At 33.5% G+C, this 13,160-nt stretch overlaps 1 protein-coding gene across 2 annotated transcripts in view; it reads left to right on the forward strand.

Annotated features, from left to right (window-relative positions):
* GRID2 (glutamate ionotropic receptor delta type subunit 2) overlaps positions 1–13,160 on the forward strand; it is a 1,244,993-nt gene that overhangs the window by 911,877 nt on the left and 319,956 nt on the right. For both annotated transcript variants that reach the window (XM_006910734.1, XM_006910735.1), the window contains one exon: positions 12,470–12,571. In XM_006910734.1, the coding sequence (XP_006910796.1) occupies positions 12,470–12,571 (102 nt within the window). The remainder of the gene's footprint in view (positions 1–12,469; positions 12,572–13,160) is intronic.

Raw genomic sequence — 13,160 nt, forward strand, 5'->3', positions numbered from 1 at the left:
AAAAGAAGTGTCCATGAACTACCCCCTGGACCTTGTGAATGTGACCTTATTTGGAAAAAAGGTCGTTGTAGATATAATTAAGGTAAAGATTTCAAGATGAGGATATCATGGATTATTCAGGTGGGCCATAAAGCCAATGGCAAGTATCCTTACAGAGGAAAGGCAGAGAGAGATTTGAGACTGAAAGGAGAAGTGGCGATGAACATGTGAGGATGGAGGCGGAGACAGAAATTATACAGCCATAAACTAGGGAATGCCTGGAGCCAACAGAAACTAAGTCAAGGAAAGATTCTATCCTAAAGCCTTTGGAGAGAGCGTGGCCCTGCCAATACCTTGATTTCAGATCTGTCCTTTGGAACTGTGACAGAACAAATTTCTATTGTTTTAAACTACCAACTGTGTAGTAATTTGTTATGGCAGATATAGGAAATGAATCATGATCTGATTTCCTTTATTTTCTAAACCATACACAATTTCTAAAGTATTTCCATCAGGTACCACAAAGATAAAAGTGCATATAACAAATGTCTACCTGAATTGCAGGTGGGAAATATTTTTTTTTTTAAAGTTTTAGGATATAAAGGAAAGTGTTTGGAAAATGAAAGCACGTCCCTCATATATACATATACATACAACTTCTCACTGCCTTATAGAAGAATTGAGTGTCCAGTCAGTTTTAGAGGGAAAGGTGACCATCGATTGTCCATAAGCCATTTGTTTCAATTATTTGTTGCTATATAACTAAACATCCCACAACTTAAATTGTCTTAAAATAAAATCTATTTTATTTCCAAGGATTCAGTGTGTCTGGTAGTCAGGTAGAGCTCAGTGGGGATGGATAACCTCTGCTCCACCTGATTTAACTGGGATAGCTCAGTTGGGATTAGAGCCCTAGGATGGCATCACTCACATATTGAGGCCTTATTGTTAGCTGTTGTCTGGGGTGCCTTATTTCTTTCCCTTATGACTCCTTTGTCTTACCACATAGCCTCTCATTATTCAGTATTCTAGCCCAGCCTCTTTCTTACTTGATTGTTGGTTTCTAAAAATAAGAAAAGCTGTAAGATTTCTAAAGTCCCAGGCCCAGGTATATCACATATCACCCTTTCTGCCACATTAAACTCATGAAAGCAAGTCATAGAGTTAACTTAGATTCAAGAAGAAGGAGAATGGACTCTACATCTTGATGAAAGATTGGTATGCATGCACAGGCATAGGAGGAATTATCTGCAGCTATCTTGCAGACATACTACTATGCAATGCTCTGCTTTTTCTAATCTTTTTTTTTTAATGAAGTCCGATCCTTTGTCACAGATATCTACCTTCTTTAAATATAGAGCACTTATTTATATAAGTTTTTTGGAAATTAGTATTATATCCCTAAAGGAATTTGTTGTCACTTTTTCTTTAAAAAAATTTCCTGCTTTGTCATTTCAAAAAGATCACGAACTCTTGGAGGGGAAAGATGACATTCTATGTTTCCTTGTACTCCATAACACAAGACGGCAGATATTTGAAAAATAACTATCTTCTTCATTATAAATGTTGAGTGATGGAAGAATAATGTATTTACACTATGCACAGTGTTGTATTAGTGTCCACTAGATTATTTATTGTTAAATCTCTTGCAGATTATTGTGATCATTGAATCCTGACCTCTTCCAAACACTCCTTACTTTTCTCATGTATAATTATCATGTGCGTATGATTATAGCTAGTAATTGTCAATGGAAGTATATATGGGGAAACATTTAAAATCATTCATTTTTAAAAGTAATTAGAAAATCACATCAATCCACAAAGAAATAACAACTCTTTTTTTAAAATATGCTAGCATTTTTAAACATGTCTGATGTATAGAAGTCTCAATTGTTTAAATGTTTATAGTATTCTGCAAAGAAATAAAAATAGTCTTCAAAGCTGGTAAGCATGTTCAGAGATATAGTCAATCATTTGATGACTACTCATGAAACCTAAGCACTCCATTCACATTTTGAGCATAAGCACAGGCAACTGATAAAGAGGGAAACCGGAAGGAAAAATTACACAGTGACCTAAGCAAAAGTATCATGTCAGCATGAGCATCAGACAAATTGATTGCAATGGCTGATTGTACTTCTTATAGTAAGAGTTATTTGGCAAATTTGAATGAGAAATTCTCTTTTGTCCATCATAGGAATGAGTCTTGGTATATATCCAGTCATATTAAACAATTGTAGGACCACAAAGCTAGATGAGATTTTATGAGATTAGCTGACTGATTCCCTCACCTTGAGATAAAACCTACATGCCACAAAATCCTCTAGGCACTGAGATTTAATTTATTCTTTAGGAAAAATAGACCCATTCACTCATTCAACAAATATTTATTATAAGTGAACTCTATAGGTGCTTAGTATGCATCAGTAAATAAAATAGGCAAAGATCTTTGTCTTTGTGGAACCTGCAGTTTAATAGGGAAATATAAGTGATTCCATTAGTTTCCCCTTTATCACTATCGATAATATGTATTGTCTATATACTTTTTAAATTGATTTGCTTGTTTTATAAGAAACTATCTGCAACATAGACCAAATTACCAATAAGCTGTGAATTGAGAAGAGAGCTTGGAATTCATTTACATTAACAAACCATTGCATTCTTAGATGAAGATACCAAGATCCAAAAAGGTTGATTCTTACTTGAAATACAACCTAGGCCTTCAAACATCCAGTCTAGTGTTCTTTAATGTTTTCCCACTCTTTCAGAAAAATTTTCCTTTTTCTATAATGACTTAGTTATAAAAAGTATTCACAAAATCTAGCAATGCCCATGTATATTAGCTACAAATCTTTTGGTTCCATATGATAGAAACTCAATTTGAGTGTTCTAATGGAAATTTTAACTTCTCAAGGAACCCAGAACACAAATAGAGTTAAACTAGGGAAATGAGAACTCAAAGCCCATTGGGATTGTCTCTGTAAAAGTATGTTATTGATTGAGGTCAAAACAACTTAGTGGGTTCTGGGCTAAACTTCCTGGTTTGGAATTCTGGCTATTTCAGTTGCCAGTTGAGTGACCTAGAACAGGTGAATTAAACTCTCTAATCCTCAATTTCCTCATCTGTTAAAATTAAGATAATTATAGTGCCTGATAGGATTATAGCAAAAAAGTAAATTAAATGATAGTCAGAGATTGATATGATACCTGCTCCATAGGAAGTTTTCAGTAAATGTGAACCAGCATAATAAAATGAGACATGTCAAGAGCTGAGCTGGGGAGAACTGAGCTGCCTAGTATGGGAGTAGTAGGTTGACAAGTCAAAATGAAAATAGCAAGCCTTTATTCACTTACTACCATAGGAAAAGCGAGCCTGGAGAGAAGGTCTTGGCTCCTCCACAGAATGGCACCAGGAAAAGGTCCATTGTATCCTCATAGGTGTGGGGAATTGTCTCACTGCTGGAGAGAATCCTAATCAAAAGCATCCTTCAGTTTTATGGACCTGGGACCTGGGTGAGGAAGAAGAAGGGAAGGGATAGGAATGGAAAAGTACTGAGTATTAAAACAGAATAGAGGAGAGTGTTCTCAAAGTTACCCCCTCTCTCAAACTCTTGAGAGAGGCCTCAGCCCAGGGCCCCAATAGAGAGGCTTCTGAACGGAGGCTCCTGGGCTTATCATACAGAGATATTGCATAAAAGCATGGCAAGCCAAAGGGGCCTGAGTTCTTGACTGCAGCTTCTTTCCACAGACCTGTCAGGTAAAGCTTGTGTAATTGCCATGTCAGGCTTAAAAAAGCATTCATTGTTTTTAGGCCAGGAGCTGGACTCCTTAAAGAAAATTCTGTTTTCTTGAGAGTACTTTCTCCTAGATGAGTAATGTTTCATCCCCAAAAGTTTTATTTTATGGGTATTTTGTGATTCTCTTTCTATTGAGAGAGTCTAGACCTGGAATGTAAAAAGCACCTATCATAGGTTACATATTACTCTTAATTTTAGTATAGCTATTGTTGTTGTCATATAAATGTTCAAATTAAAGCTTTAATATGACAATTTATTTTATTCTCTACAGAGTTAGGTAACATTATTATTCCTTATATCGAAGACTTTTTAAAAAGTATTTCTTGATCTTTATTATGCAGAGCTCACTCCTGCACCCAGGAAGATGAGAGTTGCTAATTCACATTCCATATTAAGAAAGAAAGAAAGCTCAGCTATTAGCTGGCACTACAGTGTCTTGGCTATATATATTGAGAACTGCATTTAAGACATTGTTTAAGAAACAGACAGCAAACACTGTAAGATGCATTAAGTTTCTTGTTTAAAAATCACCTAAATTTGTTTAGTATTCAATAAAAATTAAAGCCCCACTTTGTGCCAGGAATTATGTATTTTAATAAAGGAGGATACAAAACAACATTTTTTCGTGATCCCATTGGAAACATACGTAATTAGTACAAATATTAATCATATAAAATATAGATTAAAAGATTTAATTGTGATATTACTATAAAAGAGAGGAACATGATGCTGTATTGGAGTGACATAAACTAACCTAGGGGTGCAGACAAGTGGTCAGGGAAGTTTTACTTTAAATTATAGATGCTTACCTTGCGAGCTAAAGGATGAGTAAAAGTGAATTCAGTAATTCATTGAATAATGGAAGGTGTCTTAAGATTCTCCCAACCAAGAAAAACTTTATTTAAAAACATTGATTCTCAAATTTGGCTATACTTTGGAATCATCTTGGAAACTTTAAAAAATATTGATGAGTGTATCTCATGCCCAGAAATTCTGATTTAATTGGCATGGAGTATAACTTTGGCATTGGGATTTGCTTTTTAACTCCCCAATTGGTTCTGATATACTTCAGTGCTTGAGAAACAATGTTTAAATCCTTAAGAAGGATTATGTTTTACTCAAGAAACTGAAATACAGCTAGTGTGGTTGGAGTTCAAAGAATGAGAGGGAATGTGGTATGTCATGAGACTGTGAATGTAAAATGTGACATATCATACAGATCTTGGTTGGAGACATTAGGAATGTGGTGTTTATCTTTAGAACAATAAATAACTGTGGCAAGATTTTAAGCAGAGGATATTATATCTAAATTTAAGTTTATGTTTGTAGTATAGAATTAATATTACACAAGAGAAGCTATGGGCTAGGATGGTAGCAAGGAGATGGATTTAAATGTATTCAAGAATTTTTGTTAAGGATGTGAAATTGTCAGACTGGCAGTGAATTAGATATGAGAGGTCGTAAGACTGACTTCTTGGTTTCTGGCTAGCGGAACTGGATGGATGATAGGGATAGGTTATGAAAATCTTGAGATGCCTTTGAGATATCTAAGTAAAGATATTGAAGAGATAGTAGAATATAAGCAGATGTCTGGGCTTGAGATTTTATATTGGGAACAAAGATATAAAGTGCAATAGAGATGCTTTACATTAAACATTGTAAGTTTACATTAACCTTGTAAGTTTCATAAAAAATAATTACTTTACTTGTAAAAACACTGTGATAGGCACTGGGCACACTAAAATGATTAAGATGGTGCTTCTGACCTTAAGTGGTTAATTTTTTAATGGACAAGTTAGGAAAGATGGAAAATTCTAATGCGATTTTAAAATGAAGATCCCCTTTAGATCATCTCAAGAAAGAACAGAATAAAAGAGTAAAAAATCCAGCAACTTTTATCAGGTTGTAATCATTAAATGCTAATGTAGTATTACAAAAAAATAACATTCTGATTACAAGAAAACAAAAGCTAGTACAATTTTAGTCTGTGCAGTCACCTTGAAGAATCACGAAAATTGTCAGGGGTACAATATGATAGTAGGGTATATTTTGTTTTTCATTCAGCTAGAACTAGAGAGCCAAAAAACAGAATAGTAGTATAAAGAGGATTGCAGGAGTTTTAATTCACTCATTCATTTATTAGATATCTATCAAGACCTACTATATACTGATACACCAATACTATGATAAGAGCTAGAGGTATGACAGTAGATAGGCATCATTATGGTTTCACAGAGTTCATAGCCTCCTATCATATTTAAAACAATAAAAATAAAATGTTTATTTGAGAAAGTGTCCCAAGTTATATTTTGCAAAGGAAGTCTGTAAAATCGATGCCTTTAGTTAATAAGGTTCAGTAGTCATTCTATGAGATTGCATTCCCTGGGTGTTAGGGAAAGTTTGAGAGCAGTTTTGCTCAATCTTGGCTACAGAAAGAAAGGCAAAAAATACTGATGCCTGGGTCCCACCCCTGAAGATTCTGATTTAACTTTTCTGAGATTGGGCTGAGGCATCAGAATTTTTTAAACTTTCAGATGATTCTAATATGCAGCCAAAGCTGAGAACCATAGCTTTGGAGGCATGCTCCATTAGTGAAACTAGTAAGTGACTCCAGAAGATGAGCAAGGAACAAAAGCATACTGATTACGTAGGGATAACAATAATGAACACCTCTTTAGTATTTATATACCAAGAATAGGTCTAAACACTTGACTTGTATTAAGTTAGTTAACACTCTCACCAGCCCTGTGAAGAAGTCACTTTTAGTATCCCTAATTTGAGAGTTAAGAAAACTGAGGCCCAATGCCACATACTCAGTAGTGTCAGAGTAAGTGCTTAAACCTAAGCAGTCTGATTTTAGAGCTTCTGATCTTAACCACTAAATATATTGCCTCTAAATATAGAGTAATAGTAATTTTAAACTAAGATGAATTATAAAAGAAGGGAAAACTTACAATAATAATGGCAGAATATCATTAAATTAGTTAAATACCAGTTGATAACAGAGTGGCTACTATGGCTGCATAGAATACCTTTGAGCTATTTTAATATATATAAATATTTCATGTACATATTGCTTTTAATGTTTATATTCTTCATTTGTAGAACTCACTTAAATTCATCTTGTTGCACATGTACATTTTTACATAGCACAGAACTTTTTGTTTTCAGCAGCTATACTGGGAGATATAAGTGGTTGAATAAGGTTATTTTTTTCCCTGACTTTCAAAGACATTTTATCCTGAAGGAAACTAAAGTACTAAAGCTATTCCACATAATCTAAAGAATGACCACTACTTCATGGTAATGACTAAACTGTGGGAATAGAAACTTAAGAGGAAATAATCATCTCCTAGGCAGGAAGTTTTATAAATTGAACCTATTTTACAGGTGGAAATTCCATAAAGAAAATTGTTATTGGAGGGATTACTGGCATACTGCATTCCTATGTATGTCAAAGAGAAAAACATTCCAATTTAACTCTATAAAACATGTTTCAGAGTCAATCTGCCATATATATTTTTTTATCCTTTTAATTCATTACAGAAGCAGTAGCTACCAAATAAATTCCGTGCATTTCTAAATGGTTGGCTTTCAGCTACTTTGCCAATACTTTTGTTGTTCCGCCTTTTCCTTTGAAGCCTGAGAAAGCAAATAAGGAAAATGTAGTGTCTGGGAAGACACAGCCTTCAACACAGTGGATATTTTGTGTCCTGCAGCTAGAGATTTGGTCCTATAGGCAGGATTCATTTGTTCCATATGAATACAAGCTAATATATGTAGGCAATTCCATTTGGTATCCAATTAAGAGCTCTCTTGACTCCTGTTATTAAAGCCAACAAGCTATTGAGCGTAAAATTAACGTTGAACAGTTCAGCTCTTTTTGACATTGTAACACTGCCTGAAAAATAGTGATGTAAGTGACACGTCATCTTTTAAAGGCCAACAAATGAGAAGTGAAAATATCAAGGGAAAAAGAGTCAATATCTAAAACTTGGTCATTTATTAATGACAAAACACATAATGTTAGGAACATACTACTATTCTCATGCAAATACATCAACCAGTTTGTTGAACACTAGTTATTACATTGATTTTAATAGAAAGCTTACAAGATTATTATTTCTAAAGCTCCAATGAAGGAAATAATTAAAGCATTAAGCATTTTTAAGCTTTTATGATGACTTTAGGCAATAACCAAAAAATACTATAGAAATCGATATACTGTAATTGAAAGGAAATTGAATTGCTTTTTATTTTTTTATCCCTTCTAAATTTTCTCTAGACTGCCAAACTATGGAAGATAATGAATCTTGTTTTGCCATCAGTAGTAAGACTTTCTGTAAATCTTATGTGCTTTAGGGGCCACTTTTATTATTTTTTACTTAGAAAGTGCTCAACTGAATAGATAGTATAGGGATATTTTGTGTGCATTATTTTTATTAGTCTCTGACCTCATTGTTTAAAAGAAAAAAAAAAAAGATAAAAGACAAAAAACAAAAGAAAAATACAATCAGACAAAAACAACCTCTCCACATAGCCAGAGAAGTCAAGTTAGCGAAATTTCAAACAATGAAATCAGAAAAGTTGTTAGATAAGTCTCACACTTGAACCTAAGTGAAATTCTTCTAGTGTTTATCAAACACTATGCCTGTCAATCTTGCTATGCTGCAAGAAATATGACCCATTGTAGATACAAATTCGATTTAGGTCTATGTGAACATAACTCATTTTTATTGCTTATTATTGAAAGAGTTATTACAGTAAAACAAAATAGCTTGAAGTAAAACTCAGGGAGATGAATGGATATGAACAGAAATTAAAGGATCTTAAAACTTGAGAAATCTTTCAAAAAAATGGGTAATCAACATTTCCTTTATGTGTTGCTGTTTTTTACGTTCGCTTTCATCTTTGGTATATATTTTGAGAAGCATTATCAGGCTTAGGGAAAATGAAATGTGTGCCACACTTATCTTTAGTAAATTATTCACACAAAGTAGATTTTTTCAGAAATATTTTTGAGAACCTCTTAGTCACTTTGTTTTTCTGCCACTTTATTTTACTTAATGCTTCTTGACTGTTTAAGTGGATAAAAGATAACAGAGCGGAAGGAGCAAAACCTTTTTATACTCAGTTTTCCCTTCTGTAGAATGGGGATAATATTGATCTCTTTCTCATAAGGCAATTTTGAGAAGTAAATTAATTAATATAAGTAAAGCTCTCAGATGATTAGCACATATTATGTGCAACGTATATTGTAAAAATGATTGTGATGATTTTGCCTTTTAACTTGTATTGCCACAATGTAAAAGCACTAGCTGTTATATTGAGCCAGCCACTTAACAGTTCTGAGTCTCAGGTTTCTTGACTATAAAATGAGAATAATATCTTCTATAGCTACCTTAAATTGATCATGTTGATGAAAAGAATTTTTAACCTGTAAAACAGCACTGCAACTAAAAACACTGTGTCTGACCTTTAAAAGCACTAGTTTAAATCCTTGTTTCCTCTCTTAGTAGATACGTGACCTTAGTTGAGTCCTTTTTATGCTTACAAAATAATAATGATAACAGCACCTTCTGATAAAGTTATTTTGAGGCTTCAGTGAGATCATGTATGAAAAGGTCAGTACCATGGCCGACATGCAGAAAGTATTCCAAAAATATATATAAAAGAAACAGTTCTATTCAATGAGGAAATAAGTATTATTTTACTTTCTTAATAACCTTTTTGTTATGCTGATGAGTAGATATATTTTATTTCTAGTTTTCCAGAGAATGAATCTTAAACTTTCTCTACCTCAAAACTAGTCTCTGAATATCTTAGTTATTGGTGTCCACAGGTAACATTAAGTATTGGAGTTTGTGCATATGAAGGAAGAACTCAAGTAAAAGGAGTTATTAAGTAAAAGGAAGTTATCAATCTCCAAATACAGACTGCTGTTATTAACAGCAGGAACAACTTTACAAGTGCTCTGATCAAAAGACATGTGAGTCTGATAGAAAAAGAGAAAAAAAGAAAAGAAGAAAGGGAGGAAGTGGGGGAGGGAGGGAAGGAAAGAAGGAAAGAAATAGAAAGATGAAAAACCTTCATCAAGCAAAGGAGAAAATTATGTCTTGTAATGTATATGAGAGAATCTGGCCAAACATTAAAAAAAAATGAGTACTTCATATTGACTTATTGACCTACCCACCATGCACACACGATATTAAAAATAAAACGGCAAGAAAGGATTTCAATTGGCTCAGGTCACTTGACCAACCATTAAAATTGCTAAACCAGGAAGTCAGAGTCATGAAAAAAATTGGATCACTTGAAACATTTGTCTAGGCATAAAAAAGTTTGTGCATATGAAGGAAGAACTCAAGTAAAAGGGAACATTTGTCTAGGCATGAAAAAAGAAAGCAATTCTCCAAAGGGACAAAGGGAAAGGTAGAGTTAGTAAAGACATGGCCACTGAAAAAATCATTCCAAAGGGACAAAGGGAAAGATAGAGTTAGTAAAGACATGGCCACTGAAAAAATCATTGTGAATAAAAAGAAAAAAAAAAAGAGAGAAAAGAAACATCATATATGGTACAATTATAGTTTAAGTCACTGCCTAGGTCTGAAGACAAGCTATATCTACCTAATTACTCCAAATGCTTTTTCATTATTGTTATTTCAAACCCCCGAATACTAGAGTGCTTTAGAATTTTTAAACCATTAACTGTATTCAGTTATGTGTAAAGGAGGACTTAATTATGAAGAAACTACATATTTTAAAATGTTTGTCCAGAGCATTATTGAAATAAACTACTCAGCAGTTTTATTTATTCTGGTAATAAATGTTTTTGAATAGTCAGTGCACCAAAATACTGAGGTCAGGTTGGCACTAATAGATGTCATTTATTTAGGCAAATTGACAGTAAGTTCACCAAACTTGGGGGAAAAAAAAAAAACCTCAAAGAGAGAAAAAAATAAATGTCTGTGCTTACTTTGTTAGCTTAGATATATTAATCTTAAACAAGATGATATAATAAAAGCTGTTTATTCAGCTTAGATTTAAGTAATATAATTGTAAAATGTGAATAGCACTTTGGAAATTTAGCTCTTCACTTGTTGCAGATCACTTTTTCCACCAATACTGTTTGGTCTAGGAAAATAAAATCTTAAAAGACCTAATTAAGAAAAAGTGCACATCAAGGAATGTGATGAGAATAGACTTTGGTTGACCTCAGAAGAGAACAAAAGCTCAAAAGAAATTTTATAAGGTTTTAACTTTGGCAAGAGGACTACAGTATCTCTGATAATTAGCCTTTCAACACATTTGGATTTGCTAATTGGATCTAAATTCTAATTAGACTTTTTATGTAACTAAGAATGACATATCATTGTATGAATTTAATGTGCCTTTACAGTTGAAATCAATAATTAGCAGCCTTTTCCAAATTATTTTAAGGAAAAAGCTTGCTTTTTGTTTATACTGTGACATCCTCTTCTTTTAAGATATATTATGTACATTTTAGTTTTCTTAATTAAACACCTTTTGGAGAGCTCAAATTAAAACTTGAGTTTTAATAAAAATCACCTAAATCATTAGTACAGAGACTTCCCAGTATGTTGATGGCTTTGGAAACCACAAACAAAATGCAATATAAGGAAATAAATCACAGCGTTCAGGAAGAAGCAACACAAATAACAATGTGCCCCTATAAACCATTCAGTTAATCAAAATAGGCTCTGGATATGCGTAAAGGTTTGTCATGTTTTTAAAACGTGCAAATGTGGAATTGGTTCCCAAATGTGAAGGCTCATGGATCTGGTATCAGGATTAATAGTATGACATTTCTTCCCAACATATGCATTACAACTTTCTCTTTGCAGCTTTGCTTTTTAAGCAGTTATCTGCTAATTCAAGTCAAAGCATTTCTCTTTTCCCCTTATTTCTGAATTGAGAGCCATCCATTTTTATCCTGATGTGATTTATAGGCAGTAATTTTAAAGCTGGTAGCCCTCATATTTGGATATTACAAGAGATAAGAACTACATGAGGATGTAAAATTAAATCAGTATTTTGGAGAGTAAAGAGCAGTGAATCATGGCAAGACTTTAAAGGAAAGGCTGCTGCCAAAATTTTCCAAGCATATCGATAGCACTGACAAAAAAGGCAAATTATATTGTTTTATGTACTGTGAATACTTAAAAACAAATCCATATACATGATTTTTTTCTCAAATAAAAAGCTGTAATCCTTCTAACCACATTAAAAATCTTGTAGGTTTTTTTTTTTTCTTTCCAATAAAAGCAGTGTAAGATCTAATTAAAACCATTGAAATTGTAAGAAAATCTAACTGGTGCAGTAATTGATGTATTAGAACAGACTTTATGTTAGAATTATATGTGCTATTATTTTCCCAATTAGAGCATTACTAGGACTGAGCTATGGGTGTATTTATAACTCCTCATTAAGTCAAATGTCCTCAGCGAGTTTCCTAAACCATGTCGGGTATTGTCATATGCCATATGATGGTATTTAAAAGCAGGAAATGGCATTTTTGATGGCTTCATTTGCTATTAAAAAAGAAAACCTGCACACGATCCTTCCTATATCAATTATTTCAAGACTTATCACACAGTTCTCTGAAAGGTCTATATATAGGTGATTGGACTGTTCTTCAGGCAGAAAAGTGACCAAGCTATTTTATCTTTCAGCTTGGATGCTGGAATCCTGTCACAGGGCTGAATGGGTCACTGACTGACAAGAAACTGGAGAATAACATGCGTGGAGTGGTTCTTCGTGTGGTGACTGTTCTGGTAAGTCTGACCTGAGCCTCATGGTTTAGCTTCTAGAGGTTACTTTATCCTTCATTTCTTTATGTCTTATTAACTGAAGCTGTAATCGTAAAAGAGCTTTAAAAAATCCTGACTCTGCTCTTTCTAAGATATTTTTATTAGTTATATTTTTCGAGACCTCAGTTAATGTGGATCAGAATCAGATTTTTGCAGGCTTTTCTTTTAATTAGTCCTTTTGTCAGTAATATTCTTAGACATTTTAGGCACGATTTCCCTTCTACAATTTTCTACACATGATAGAGTGAAGGTATCCTTCAGGCATTCTCTCACTGAACCCTAGAGTATGCAGAAATGTAGATGCCCATGCCAAACAAGTGTAGATTTGATTAAAGCTGTACATTCAGTAATATTAAAACACTAGCCAACTAAGCAAAACTTTTCTGGTATGGACCCACTTCAAAGGAAAGACCATCCAATTGTTTAATAAATATTTACTGAATATAAGCCATATTCAAGCTCAGTGCTGATTAGTGGGGACACTGATGAATAAAACAAATATGATTCTGTTACCATTGGGAGTGATCCAAATCTGTTGTTGCCCTGGTGGTGC

Source organism: Pteropus alecto, unplaced genomic scaffold (assembly GCF_000325575.1).
Source record: "Pteropus alecto unplaced genomic scaffold, ASM32557v1 scaffold63, whole genome shotgun sequence".
NCBI classification, from domain to species: Eukaryota; Metazoa; Chordata; class Mammalia; order Chiroptera; family Pteropodidae; genus Pteropus; species Pteropus alecto.